The sequence below is a fragment of the Hyaena hyaena genome, unplaced genomic scaffold (genome assembly GCF_003009895.1).
Source record: "Hyaena hyaena isolate Hyena2069 unplaced genomic scaffold, ASM300989v1 scaffold_51, whole genome shotgun sequence".
NCBI lineage: Eukaryota > Metazoa > Chordata > Mammalia > Carnivora > Hyaenidae > Hyaena > Hyaena hyaena.
In genome coordinates, this window is record NW_024080683.1 from 141,373 (window position 1) to 156,646 (window position 15,274).

The 15,274-nt window shown below is 49.0% G+C and overlaps 1 protein-coding gene across 2 annotated transcripts in view; it reads left to right on the top strand.

Moving 5' to 3' along the window:
• The window catches only part of KANK1 (KN motif and ankyrin repeat domains 1), a 140,515-nt gene that overhangs the window by 100,041 nt on the left and 25,200 nt on the right, over window positions 1-15,274 (top strand). For both annotated transcript variants that reach the window (XM_039230805.1, XM_039230806.1), the window contains exon 3: window positions 8,664-11,342. In XM_039230805.1, the coding sequence (XP_039086736.1) occupies window positions 8,664-11,342 (2,679 nt within the window). The remainder of the gene's footprint in view (window positions 1-8,663; window positions 11,343-15,274) is intronic.

The window sequence follows — 15,274 nt, forward strand, 5'->3', positions numbered from 1 at the left end:
AAGTTGATTTGCTAACTCAGTTGCTCTCATACTTGGAGTAATTAACTTGGTGAGAACCCCCCCCCCACCTCACCGCCCCTCCCCCCCCACTGAATTCATCCTACTGATTTTCTTTCCTGCCTCTCAGCCTTATGTGATGTGAAATCCTTTTACTGCTTCCAACAACAATATGCTTGCAACTCTGCTGTGTTTTTTTTTTCTTTCTTCATTTTCTGGAGAGAGAGCAGGAACAAGCAGAGAGAGAGAGAGAATCCCAAGCAGGCTCCCAGCTGCTAGCCCAGAGCTCGACGTGGAGCTTGAACTCACAAACTGTGAGCTCATGACCTGAGCTGAAACCAAGTCGGACACTTAACAGACTGAGCCACCCAGGCACCCCTCTGCTGCTTTAAAGTATGGGAATCCAGGAAAATTATGTGCTTTTCGGGGACTGACTTAGCCCTTTAGACAAAGCCTTCATGCTTCTTGGGAGTAGGGAGAGTATAGTAGCAGAATTCGCAAAGTTCTTCGTTTTCAACAGTCGAGTAGAGTATCTGGTGAAGAAAAGCCCATAGAAAGTATGGCAGCTGTGGCACATGGGTGTCATTATTTTTCAAGGTGCGGTTAGTCAGCACGTAATTGGGCCTAGAATGTGCAGCAGTGAAACCAGAACAAAGAAGTCATTGTCTCCTAACTCATAGATAAAGTAATAATATCAAAGTTTGGACCATTTAAAAGTCCACCAGGACAGGGGTACCTGGGTGGCTCAGTTGGTTAGGCGTCCGACTTCGGCTCAGGTCATGATCTCACGGGTCGTGGGTTCAAGCCCCACATCAGGCCCTGTGCTTACAGCTCAGCTCGGAGCCTGGAGCCTGTTTCAGACTCTGTATCAGATTCTCCCTCTCTCTCTGACCCTCCCCTGCTCATTCTGTCTCTCTCTCTCTCAGAAATAAATAAAACATTAAAAAAAAATTTTTTTTTAAGTCCACCAGGACATATTATTTCAGAAACCTCTGGTGTGTTTTGCTCATATTAAAGAGCAAACCTCTGGTGTGTTTTGGCTCACTGTGGTAGAATGTGTAGAAAACATTTCGTGCTTTCTTGCTCAGAAGTGGTGTTTTTTCACCCTGTCACTGGTGCATGATGTTCCCCACCCCACCCCACCCCCCGGGAAGTGGGGCACTTGAACACCATGACTTATATGGCCAGATGCTCCACTGCTCTATGAGAAGTTTTTACTCTGCCCACTATCTTGAGCAAAGGCCTTCTCTGCCCCAATACTACTGACATTCTGGCTGGATAATTCTTTGTCGGAGAGAATGACTTGCTTACCATAGGATGTTTAGTGGTGACCTTGGCTTCTCCCCACAAGGTGCCAGTAAGCACCGCCTTCCAGTTGTGACAATCAAAAACACGTTCAGACATTGCCAGGTATCTCCTGGGGGCAAATCCACCCCCCAGTTGAGAACCACCGCTAACAGGTTAATACCGTGACTAGTTTACTAACCCCTGTCTCATCTCCCACTTCCCAGTGAGTGTGTGTGTGTGTGTGTTTTCCTGCCCAAACCAAATAGTGTTTGGAAAGTAAGTTCAATTTCCTTGAAAAAATCAAGATCGGGCAGCTCTTCCTGCCCACGGGTCCTGTCCCCGGGCTTCAATAAAAGCACCTTTTTGCACCAAAAAAGAAAAGAAAAATCAGAATCATATAATTCTTTGTTCACGTAAAAGAAATTATTTTCAGGGGCCCTGGGTGGCTCAGTTGGGTAAGCATCCAACTTCAACCCAGGTCATGATCTGGTGGTTCACAAGTTCGAGCCCTGCGTCGGGCTCTATCCTGTCAGCTCAGCCTGGAGCCTGCTTCGGATTCTGTGTTCTCCCTCTCTGTCTACCCTTCCCTTGCTCACACTCTGTCTTTCTCTCTCAAAAATTAAACTTAAAAACATTTTTTAAAGAAAGAAATCATTTTTGGGGGGCTTGGCTCGCTCAGTCAGTAGAGCATGCAACTCTTGATCTCAGGGTCTTGAGTTCAAGCCCCACATTGGGCATAGAGCTTACATTAAAAAAAAAAAAGTTATTTTTGAGATATCCATTATCTCCGTTTCACTTGGCTAATGCAGAAAAACCGCAGGGAAATTTTAAATTGTTCTGGAGGCCATAAATTGGGCTCCTCTCATGCAGCACTAAGTTTATAGGTGGTAAATGTATAACCAAAGAGTAGCATTACCATGAGTTTGTTGATTTCACCTTCTCTCTGAACACAAGGGAATTTGGCCTCATTGTCTCTAGTTAGCGCCGTCACGTTTGGTGTTTGGTTACCTGAAATTGCAAACTGTACAAACTGGGTCGTGAGAGAGAAGGGGGAAGAGAGACTCTGATACCATTGGTGTTTAGCAAGTAGGTCAGCTCAGAGATGATGAGAGCCCAGGAAGCCCGGCACCTGCTGATGGCAGCCCACCTCCTTACCTTGAGGCAACAGTACAGACACTGGCGATTCCTCCTCTTTGCTTCATTTCTGCCTTGCATTTTATTTGTTTTTTTTTTCCACATGGACCCCACCCCCTGCTAGACTGTGAGCTCACTTCACAGTGTGTTCCCAGCTCTTAGAACAGAGCCTGGTAAATAGTAAGTGACAGTGGACAGATGGACAGATGCATGACAAAGATTGCTTTTATTTATCAGTATTATAAATATAAGTTGAATGTGTGAATATATTTTCATTTGGTTGGCCCTCATTTCACACTTGGGGATTATGTCATTCCAGTGGACCCCTTGAATTTAATCTCTTTGCCTACCTTGGTCTGATGTACACACAGCGTCAAGACAGTATTCATTGATGCCTTTTAGCCTCTAGCATGGGGCTGGGTGTGCAACCTGAGCGTGACTATAAACAGAAATCCCCCGATCGGGACCTGAGTCTGGTGGCCTCTTAGGTGCCCCTGACCACATCTTTCTTTCAGCTGTACCAGCGGCCGCTGTCCTGGCTCTTTATCGTCTCCTTCTTTTTTTTTTTTTCCACTGCCATCACTTACCTTATCTTAAAAACTCAGCACTTGGTTAACTCCATTCTGTTTTGATTAATGATTCACATACTATCATATTGTTTCTGTTCATAATACGCCTTTGTAACTGATCTCAATTAGCGTTATGTTTAGGATGTTTGGCATTTATTTCCCAGCTAGACTCTACCTCCTTTTATTTCTTATAAGCCTTCCTCCTACTCTCTCCACTGAATAGGACCATTTTATGCACCCAATTAAGCTTTTAATAAATGCTGTATAATGAAGGCAGAGGTAGTGCCAGGATCAGTCTCCACCACTGGATTTCCAGACATTCAGAGAATTCTTGTAAACCCCAGGGACAGACCTCTGATTCCAGAATACTGAATTGGAAGCTGTTTCTTTGAGGATTCCATTTGCAGACATAGCCAGTGGTTTGGGGCTATATATAAGCAGACATAATCCTCTTCATCCCCCCAGACCCCCTAAGGGGTTTTCAGGCAGTTAAGAGGATAATTATAACCCACTCAGATTTTTAAAACACTGTTGTTTTTCTACTTTCCTAATTATTCTTGAATTAATAAAATTTTTTGTAATAAAAAATGTTTTATTATAACATCTCCCCAGTTAATTATTTAACATTTTTCTTCTTTTCAAGATCTGGTCTTAATTTAAAAAGAAATTTTAATGTTTATTTATTCTTGGGGGAGAGAGAGAAAGAGCATGCATGAGCCAGAGAGGGACAGAGAGAGAGAGAGGGAGATACAGAATCTGAAGGATTCTCCAGGCTCCGAGCTGTCAGCACAGAGCTCCAATGCGGGGCTTGAACTCAGGAACACAAAATCATGACCTGAGCCAAAGTCAGATGCTTAACTCACTGAGCCACCCAGTGCCCTGGTCTTAATATTTTTGTGGGGGAGAGACTGCTTTATCCACTAGAATTCAGTTTAGCTCCAAGTAATAGAGACCCAACACAGAGAGTAGCTAAACAGAAGAGAAGTTTCTCTGTCTTTCACATAGAAGTACAGAGGTGGCTTTCCAGAAGTGGTATAATAACTCTGATCCACAAAGCTCTTAGACACCCAGGTTCTTTCTAGCGCAGTGTTCTTCCATCCTTCTGTGTGAACTCACCGTCCAGTAAAGCAGCCAAGTGTTCTAGTCATCACATCTGCATTCCAGGCAGCAGGATGGAGTAAGTCACAAAGAAGAAAGGCCGGAGACGATTCCTGTGTCTTATAAGGGAAGTTCTGGGAGCTGCTTCATATCATTTCTGCATATAGCCATACTAACAGTTAAAGAAGCCAGGGAAATACAATCTTGATGTGTGCCTGACTAGACTAGGAGCCCAATTAGTGTCAAAGAATGGAATAACACATACTGGGGAATACGTAGCCATCTTTGCCATGGCTGCTCCATTCAGCCCCCTCCCAAGTGATAGAGTTTTCTTGGAGTTTATTTCAATACATTTTTCTTGCTTTCCAAACAGTGACTTGTAAATCTTTTTAAAAAGGTGAATATTTAGGTGTCGTGAAAATCTATACAATATAAAGAACAACATAAAAACCACTCATGATTCCACAATATAAGAATAGCCACTAACGGGGCCCCTCGGTGGCTCAGTCGGTTAAGCGTCCGACTTCAGCTCAGGTAATGATCTCACGACTTCTGAGCCCCACACTGGGCTCTGTGCTGACAGCTGGGAGCCTGGAGCTGCTTCAGATTCTGTGTCTCCCTGTCTCTGATCCGTCCCCCACTCACATTCTGTCTCTCTCGCTCTCAAAAATAAAAATAAACATTAAAAAAGTGTTTTTTAATTAAATTTGTTGCCCAAGATACATCAAAGTCTAGCACAGAGGGATAAGACATACACATGTGGAAACATTGGGAACTCATTCAGGGCCCTATATGTACCATATTTGTGGTACCGTATGTGAAAGCAGGTGATAAAAAATGACCCTGGACGTCTTTATTTAATTGTAGAACAAATATACGGTGGAGAGTTGATAATAAAAATAACACCTTGAGAAACACAGATTTTTTTTAGTTGCTGGAGAATAAAATTTGGATTAGGAGTCCTTAATATAGTCTCATTTAAGCAGTATTAGGAAACGATCCAGCCTTAACATGGTTAAATTGTAATCTTTCCTGACTCCCAGATTTACAAGTCCAGAGTTCATTTGGGAAATCATTCAGCGTGAATTTAAGAAATAACTAAAATGAACCAGCCAGTTAAGTTTCACTGAAAAATGTGGTGTGTTTTGCTGTGTTCTAAATCCTGACATTAAATCAGTGCATTTTTAAAAAGCCATTTTTGGGGCGCCTGGGTGGCTTAGTCGGTTAAGCATCCGACTTTCGCTTAGGTCATGATCTTGTGGTTCGTGGGTTCGAGCCCCACGTCAGGCTCTGTGCTGACTGCCAGCTCAGAGCCTGGAGCCTGTTTCAGTCTGTGACTCCCTCTCTCTCTGACCCTCCCCTGCTCACGCTGTCTCTCTCTCTCTCTTAGAAATTAAAAAAAAATTTTTTTTAATTAAAAATAAATAAAAAATTAAAAAAGCCATTTTTGGGGGCGCCTGGGTGGCTGAGTCGGTTGAGCACCCGACTTCAACTCAGGTCGTGATCTCACGATTTGTGGGTTCGAGCCTGGGATCGGGCTCTGTCCTGACAGCTGGGAGCCTGGAGCCTGTTTCAGATTCTGTGTCTCCTCCTCTCTCTGCCCCTCCCCGCTGGCGCTCTGTCTCTGTCTCTCAAAAATAAATAAAAATGTAAAAAAAAAAAAAACCTGTTTTTGAAGAGAAATAGATAACCCAAAAATTAACCTTTTTTACTGAAAACGGGTAAAACAACGATTCAAGAGAGACACAGAAAAATCTAGGAGTTATACCAATGTATTGATATTGCCACTAGGGGGTGAGAGTAGAGTGACTGTTTCTCATTCTTGAAATGGCCTGTCCGGGAGAATTTTTTTAAACGTAACCATGGAGTAGAGTACTTTTGTAGCTGGGAAAAGGTTGGTTGGTTGGTTTTTAAAGAGCTTTTCATCAGTGGCGAAGGCTCAGTTGAGATTAATACTGTCAAAGCGAAACTGCCTGTCACTGGTTGTGAGCCCGGCGCGGCGATGACCTGCAGGGGACAGTGGCGCCCATTGTGCCTGGAGCTTCCCCAGGTGACCGCGGGCCCAGGCTGCTGCTGCGTTTGCACACGAGCACACGAACTCTTTGGTGACGAAGTGGCCGGTACGGCGAACACAGAACCTCTGTGCCGAGAGGCTTAGATGGCCGGCTCTATTTTCACGCCTGGCAGCGGCTGGAACGGCGAGCACACTTTTGCCGGAGCTCCCGGTTTCCTGTTTTCATTAAGAAAGCCTGGAACGCCGAGCGGCTGAGTGTGCGCGCCGGGGGGCGGTGTCACCGGAGCCGCGGGGAGACCTCATTGGTGAGCACCGGGCCTGTGGTGTGTGCGCGCGGCCCGGCGGAGTGTGCACGGGCGTGGATCCTCTTTTCCTTATGGGGTGAAGACCCACCGAGGGCGTCCGAGGCAGGGCCAGGGCGCGCTGCGGGCCAGCCGGTGAGCGGGGCGGGGAGCCCGGCAGGCGGGCGGCGATGCCCAGGCCGGCGGGGGAGGGGGGGCGCGGCGCCCGGGCACCGGGGGGCGGGCGGGCGAGCGGGCCCGGCGGGGAGCGGAGCGCAGCGGGCGGGCGCGCGTGCGCGGGGCCGAGTCTCCGCGCTGAGCACCCGCTCCCCGTGGCCGCCAGGAGCGGTGGCCCAGTTTTGGGATCGCCGGCTCCTCCGCCCGGTCGGATCCGCCTGCTCTTTCTGGACGCCCGAGCCGGCGGCCTCTGTCTGCTTGTGGAATTTCAGACAGCGCTGGAAACAGGTCGGGCCGCATATTTTGAGTGAGCGTGCCGTCCATGTGGAGTTAAAAAGGAAAGAGAGGGAGGGAGAGAAGCATTCTGCTAGAACGAGCCCAAGTTGGCGGGTGTGGGCTCCTCATCAGCTCACCCTTAGGCTAGAAAGTGATTAAAGCTGAGCGCCTCGTCCAGATAGAATTTCAGCGTTTCAGAAATGAAATCTAGTGCCTAACTAGAAACAGCGAGAACTGCTTAATAGTAAGTCAGGACACGAAGATCCATAGCGTTTCTACTTCACTGCTGGGCAGTCTTTTTGTACTCTGCTTTCCAACATTTCATAGGGAAGAGGAGGCAGAAGGTTTACTCAGTGTATTCAGCTATCAGGTGCAAATGCCCGGTGGTGATTGGACCAGGAAAGGCAGGCAGGCAGGCAACCCAAATTGCTGGAAATACTTGCCGGCAGTCTGGTGGGGTCTTACACCCAGAATAGGGGCAAGGGGTACACATGGCTTGCATTTTCACTCCTTGCTTTTGGGATCTTTCCACGGCTCAAGAACAAAATGCAGAGTTTGTTATTATGACTCTAGGAAAACACATTACTTAATCCTGCAATTTAAACAAAAACGGCCTTGCTTTTCCATTTGAAACGCACAGCTCCGGTCAGCAGCAAGGTCTCTGCCTTGAAACGTTCTTGTGTTTCCTTTTCTAAATGTTTGCTTTAGCCCCAAGTAGCAGTTACTGCATGCCACGTGATCCAGCATTTAGAGTACAGGTTTGTTTTTATTTTTATTCTCTTCTGCGTCTGTTTGAGAATGTTACAAATACAAAACAGCCATTCTTGGGGTATAGAAGTCAAAGAGGAGAAAAGCTCTCCCCTGGTTGGGACAAGGTATGTTGTTGTTGTTACTGTTTTTAAATGGGAAGGCGCAAAGTAGAGTTGAAGTCTGTCTTCTGTGTTCTTGCACGCATGCTGCTAGAAGTAATCACTCATTGCCCCCCTGACTCCTGGCTTTCTCAGCAAGGAAGGGGTCAAGGCAAATTGTGATCTTGTGGCAGTGCTGGGGCCCTGGTGTGCATTTGGCCACCATTTAGAAAGGCTGCACGGTCTGCAAAAGAGCAGTGGCTGGGAGAACTCACATCCCGGGCTTCGTGGATCTGCACTGCTTTGGTCCTTTAGTCTAAGGGTTTTCACCTTTGGTGACTCACAGTTCACTTTATAAAACAGGAGTCTTAAAAAAAATGTTTAATGTCTTTATTTTTGACAGAGTGGGGGAGGAGGAGGGAGAGAGAGAGAGAGACAGAATCGCAAGCAGGCTCCAGGCTCCAAGCTGTGTGCACAGAGCCCCACGCAGGGCTCAGACTCAAAAGCCATGAGATCAGGACCTGAGCGGAAGTCGGATGCTTAACCCAACTGAGCCCCCCAGGCTCCCCTAAAGTACAAGCCTTAAAGGACTGCTCTCTATACCTCAGTGGCCTGTAGGCAACAAAAGAGATGATCTACCTGAAAACACAAGTGTTTTTAATACATTCTTTCCAAAAATAAAAGTAGTTGGTAGGGACTTAATAGAGACTAGGCTCCTTAAAACCACTGTCCCACGACATGCTTTTACCAACCTTATGAGGCAAAGACTTGTTTCCATTTTTACTCAAGGAGAAACTGAAGTTCCAAGGGGTTTGTTTTCTCACTCAGCCAGCTGTTAGGTTGTAGATCCAGGATTAGAACAGACAGAAGTCCGTCAGCTCTTAAATCACACTAGTTGGCCACACTGCTGAATATACAGACCATAGCTTTTATCACGGAGTGTATTACGGGGCGTTGTAATAATCCCTTCTCGCTCTCCTAGGAAAAGCAGATGATGTTCTGAACGGAGATCCCGACAAGGAGCAGAAAGATCCTTACTTTGTGGAGACTCCCTACGGTTATCAGCTTGACTTAGATTTCCTCAAGTACGTGGATGACATACAGAAAGGAAACACCATCAAGAAACTCAACATCCAGAAGAGGCGGAAGCCGGCCGCGCCGTGCCCGGAGAGCAGGGCGGCGCCCGGGCAGCAGGCTGAGTGGACATCCACGGAATCCCTGTCACCCTCCAACAGTGATGACAGCAAGCCGTGCCCTCACCTCCTGCTAGCCAGAAGCCACCTCACGTCCACTCCCATCCCAAGGCCACCTGCCCCTCTGGAGACCTCACCCCCTTTCCTCACCGTCCCAGAGAGTCGACAGCTGCCACCGCCCTCCCCTCAACTCCCAAGGCACAACCTTCATGTCACCAAGACGCTGATGGAGACCCGGAGAAGACTGGAGCAGGAGAGAGTCACCATGCAGGTGGCCCCGGGTGAGTTCCGGCGGCCCAGGCTGGCCAGTTTTGGAGGCATGGGCTCCACAGGCTCGCTCACCTCCTTCCCGGCTTCCGGAAACCACAACGCGGCCGGGCACCCGCTTCAGAACGGATACCAGGGCAACGGGGAGTACGGCGGCTATGCCCCAGCGCTGGCCCCCGCGTCCTCCATGGGGAGCTCCATCCGCCACAGCCCCCTGAGCTCAGGGATCTCCACGCCGGTGACCAACGTGAGCCCCATGCACCTGCAGCACATCCGCGAGCAGATGGCGATTGCCCTGAAGCGCCTCAAGGAGCTGGAGGAGCAGGTGCGGACCATCCCCGTGCTCCAGGTGAAGATCTCCGTCTTGCAAGAGGAGAAAAGGCAGTTGGCCTCGCAGCTGAAGCACCAGAGGGCGGCCGCGCAGGGCGACGCGTGCGGCGGCGTGAGGCCGCGGTCCTACAGCGCGGGGAACGCGGCGCAGCTGGAGCGGCTCCCCGGGGCCCGGCGCCCCGGCGGCGGCGGCGAGCTGTACATCGACTACGAGGAGGAGGAGATGGAGCGCGCGGAGCAGAGCGCGCAGAGCGTCCGGGAGTTCCGGCGCCTCGCCGCAGACATGCAGGCGCTGGAGCGGAAGATCCAGGACGGCGGCCGCGAGGCGGCGGCGGCGGCGGCGGGGCCCGCGGAGGACGCCCACTTCCGGTCCGTGGCCGTGGGTGCGGACGAGGCCATGGAGCACGTGGTCGTGTACCGCCGGGGCTCCGCCTCCCGGAAGGACGCCGCCGTCGGGACGGCCGCCGCGACGAGGAGCTGCGGGGTGGGCGTGACCGAGGCCATGCTCGGCGTGACCACGGAGGCGGACAAGGAGATCGAGCTGCAGCAGCAGACCATCGACGCCCTGAAGGAAAAGATCTACCGCCTGGAGGTGCAGCTGAAAGAAACCACCCATGACCGCGAGATGACGAAGCTCAAGCGGGAGCTGCAGGCCGCGGGGTCGAGGAAGAAGGCGGACAAGGCCGTGACGGCGCAGCCGCTGGTTCTCAGCAAGATGGTGGAGGCGGTGGTGGCCACCAGAGACCAAATGGCCGGCCGCCACGTGGGCCTGGCGGACGCCTGTGTCGGTAGCTCGGTGCAGACGCGCAGCCTGGGCGTCTCCTGCCTGCCCCGCTGTGAGAGCAGGCTCGCGGGGCCCGAGCTGCCCATGAATTGGTGGATTGTCAAGGAGAGGGTGGAAACGCGTGACCAGGGTACGGGGAGGTCGGTGGAGACGTGCAACAAGAGCGTGGGTGTGGAGACCAGCGTCTGCGAAACGGGCAGCAACACGGAGGAGTCCGTGAGCGACCTCTCGCTCCTCAAGACCAACCTGGATCTCAAAGAAGTGCGCTCCATCGGTTGCGGGGATTGTTCCGTGGATGTGACCGTCTGCCCCCCAAAGGAGTGCAAGTCGCGGAGCGTGAACACGGAGGCCGCCGGCCAGGTGGAGGCCGCCGTCATGGCGGTGCCTCCTACCGCCAGCAGGCACACCAGTACGGTCTGGGAGCAGGTGGACCAGGCCACCAACACCGAGGTGGTGACCGTTGTGGAATCGGGCACCAACCCTTCCCTCAGCACTTTGGACAAGCAGACCAGCACCCAGACGGTGGAGATGCGGACGGTGGCCATAGGAGAAGGCCGCGTGAAGGATGTCCTCTCCTCCACCAAGACGCGGTCCGTCGGAGTGGGAACCGTGCTCTCTGGCACTTCTGGGGTCGACAGGCCGTCAGCCGTGAAGACCAAAGAGTCGGGCGTGGGGCAGATAAATATTAACGACAACTATCTGGTTGGCCTCAAAATGAGGACCATCGCCTGTGGCCCTCCGCAGTTGACTTTGGGGCCGGCAGCCAGCAGGAGGAGCGTCGGGGTGGGGGATGCGCCCGTGGGAGAGTCCGCGGAGAGCCCCCCGCCCCAGGCTCCTGCTGGGGTGGTGACCGGCTTGGATCACTACATTGAGCGCGTCCAGAAGCTGCTGGCGGAACAGCAGACGCTGCTGGCTGAGAACTACAGCGAACTGGCGGAAGCTTTTGGGGAGCCCCACTCGCAGATCGGCTCCCTGAACTCGCAGCTCATTAGCACCCTCTCGTCCATCAACTCAGTCATGAAGTCTGCAAGTGCGGAGGAGCTGAGGCACCCTGACTTCCCAAGAATGAGTCTGGGTAAAGTCCCAGGTAGGTGGGTTTCTGAGGGACCCGGGGATGAGGGAGGCTGGGAGTAATTATGTACTTCCGGGAGGTTTGGCTGTTTTTAATTGCTGGAACCATTTTTTTGGCACCCTTGCAGAGAGCTTTAGAATGGTAGTGGGTAGAAAGAACCCAGAAGCAGCAGGAATCAAACCAGTTCTGCTGATTCTCGTTGTCTGATGGTTTTGCTGGCCTCTGGCCGAGGTCAGTGCCCAAGAGCAGAAAAGCTAGCGTTGGCCAGCCTGGTGGCTGTCTTCTGGGGCTGCTGGTTTGCTACGACATCTTCTAGTTACTTACTTGCTCATTTTGTACAGGCCAGCCCGAAAAAGCCCCCATACTGTTTGTAACCATAGTTACCGATACATGCTCTGTGAGACATGCTGGCATAACATGTTTTTCATTAAGACTTTTACCAAGGGAATGAGCACCTGGGTGGCTCAGCAGGTTAAGCGTCCAACTTGGGCTCAGGTCATGATCTCGCAGTTTGTGGGTTTGAGCCCCGCATTTGGCTCTGTACTGACAGCTCAGAGCCTGGAGCCTGCTTCAGATTCTGTCTCCCCCTCTTTCTCTGCCCCTCCCCCACTCACAGTCTATCTCTCTCAAAAATAAACATTAAAAAAATTTTTTTAAACCTTTACCAAGGAGAGCAATTCCATTAATTCCCCTATTAATTCAGCCAGTAATGATTAAATTCCTGCTCCGCTCCAAGCACAGCTATCAGCTTCTGTCATCACAGTGCTTACATTCCTGTTGAGGGCACAGGCAGTAAACAGTAGGCCTGAAGGATGTCAGGAGATGACACGTGCTATGAAGAAAAGAACTCCAGTTACAGGGAGAGTGAGTAGCAATGGGCGGGGGGCGGGGGTTCTAGAATTCGGGGTGGACCAGAAAGGCCGCTCTGATGAGGGCCTCTGGAGCCCGAACTCTGAGAGAAGGGAGCCTTTTCCGTGGTTCATTTTGATAGGTGCCTACAGTTTTGTCTTCTCCTTTCTCCATGGGGATTCCTGCTCAGCCAAGCTTTTCTTTAAACAGACTAAATGAGAAATTACCCCAGAAGATCCTCAGACATACAGTATTGCCCTTCAGGCCTTATTAAAAGAACTTGCCTTTGCTGGGTGTCTGTAATTCTGCACCATATCCTTGTGGGACAGGGTTCTGCTCCTGGCTCTCCAGCTCTCTGGAACCAACATGGCCTGGGGAAGCAGAGTCCCCCTTCTTTACTCTGCACTTGTAAAACGGGGGACAAAGGGCACCCATCCTAGAAGTCTGTCACTGCATTCACGTCTGGTACACAGTGGGTCCGGGATAAGCCTTTGTTGTCATTGGTGGTGATGCTAATCGTGTGTGTTCCGTGTGGCTGCTTTTGTTGACATGCTGAATTGTAGGTGAGGTTTGGGAAGCTGCTAAAAACACAGTCTTAGGGCACTGGGGTGGCTCAGTAGGTTAAGCATCTTCTGCTTAAGTCGTGATCTTGTAGTTCATGGGTTTGAGGCCCTAGGTCGGGCTCTGTGCTGACAGCTCAGAGCCTGAAGCCTGCTTCTGATTCCATGTCCCCCTCTCTCTCTGCCCCTCCCCGCTCATGCTCTGTCTCTCTTTGTCTCTCTCATGCTCTCTCTCTTTGTCAAAAATAAATAAAACATTAAAAAAATTTAAAAAAAAAACACACTCTCCATTCTGACCAAATGCTTCGGATAAAATGAGTGCTAATGCTCCAAATGGTTTGTATGGTGTGCACTGAATTTAATTTGACATGAAGACGTGTAGTATAGACTGAATTGTAAGTAAACCGTTAACAATTTTAAATTTTTTGTTTCCCCTTACAGTCTAAAGAGTAATGGTTCAAATAGACTGAAATAGATTGCTTTTATGTGCTCCTAGGTTTCACTTCCAAACCTGAATTCATGTTCGTTTCTAGTAAACGTGCTATGGAAGAGATAGCTTATCGTAGAAGAAAAAAAAAAAGAAATATGGCAATGACAGCTGATGTGTGGGATTTTTTGCCTTTTAGAATCAAGCCTAGTAAATGTACAGAGGGGTCATTTTAGAGTAAATGGGATTAAAATGATACATGGACTGAAGCAGTCTTAAGTAACTAATACTATGTCTGTTTCTACTTCTTTTTAAGAATCATGATGTCAGATGTGAAGTCAAAATAAAACTCTTAAATACGTCCAGACACAGATGGTACAATGCATCATCCGTTATGAGAACATTTCTCTGCCAGCTTCCTCCCTCCTCCCCAAACTGCGGTTTCTATTTCACATTCCTGCCAAAAATATTTAGCTGTACCCTTGCACTCACCCACCTGACACCGTCAGCATCAGGAACCGGGGGAAGGTTTCGACATCCCTGTTTAGATCTGACCCCACAAACGAACACCTATTTAATCAGCTAAAATACAGGACACCTGCAGCAGTTGAAAAAAGTATAAATATTTTTAACAGCACTTATTTGGTCATAGTGGCAGCTCCCTCCCAGCGCTCACGGGCAAATTTAAAGTGCTTCTGGGGGCGCCTGGGTGGCTCAGCTGGTTATGCTTCCGACTTTGGCTCAGGTCACGAACTCACGGTTTATGAGTTTGAGCCCCGCATTGGGCTCTGTGCTGACGGCTCAGAGCCTGGAACCTGCTTCGGATTCTGTGTCTCCCTCTCTCTCTCTTTGCCTCCTCCCTCACTCGTGCTCTGTCTCTCAAAAATAATAAAACGTTAAAAAAACTTTTAAAAATAAAGTCACATCACATTTGTATTCTAAAGTTCTAGTGAAGAAGGAATCAGGTTAGGGACTCAGCCCAGAGCTTCACACTTCTGTTACTCGTTATATTGACTGAAAATTACAGCAGCTTGTTGCCGTAGAACTTTTCAACACTTGAAAGCTGTGAAGCGTGAAGGCCTGTCACAGCCACTGGGGCTCACTGCAGGCTCTGTACCTTACAGAATATTGCTCGTGCCCGGTCTAGGATACATTTCATGTAGCGCATAGACATTTTCTTCCCCAAATGAAAACGATGTGGAATTTGAGTTGGACATCACCAAAAGAGCATAGGCATGATCCCTTATGGGAACCTAGTACTTTCCTTTAAAAAATTAAGTTTGGCTCCGAAGCTGGATGTTCTGGGTTCACATTCTTCCTTAGCCACTAAGACAAGCTGTCTTTGTTCCTTTGTGAGGTTGAGGTGAGGATTTAGTGAGTCAGCAGGAGAAAAGTGTTTGGAATAGTCTGCAGCACCGAGTGTAAAGGCTCAATAAATGCTGGCTATCATTGCTGTGTTCAGTACTTCCAGAAATGGAAATGTAGATCTAGAGCAAGTGGCCAAACACAAATTGTACAAATGGTCTTTGTTTCTAATCCAAGTTTTTATCTTCATAATTCTGGCTGTCACCTTTTTCCCTCAATTATTATGCCTTCCCAACGAACAGTTTTATCAAGATAAAATTATCAGTAAAAATGGGAAAACACAGCATTGGTAGAATGAATGTTCAATTCTGAGTCATTCAAAATCCACATAAAAGCTAAAGACAGAGCCTAAATTAAATTAAGTGTATTTGTGCCCAGTCCAGAGACTTCACCATTTTTCTGGGTTGGAGATTGGAGGGTATTACTTTTCCACAGCAAAAGTACATTCTTTTTCGTTTTGCCGTAATGCCTAACACCCCTATTCAGTTTTTTAAAATTTTAACTGGAATATGTGCTTGTAACACATTAACAGTTCAGAAGAGCACAAATAAAAAGTGAAAGCCTTCCTGTGCTCTCTTGGGTTAACCCCTTGTTGGGCTGGTGTGTATGTGTGTGGCTCTGTATTTGAGATGTAATCTCTTAACAAAAGTTGAATCATACGTGTTCTACTTTTCACATAAAAGGTCACAAACATTCTAGGATTAAAGAGATCTTAAAAAAAAAAAAGAGAGAGATCTTGTCATAAT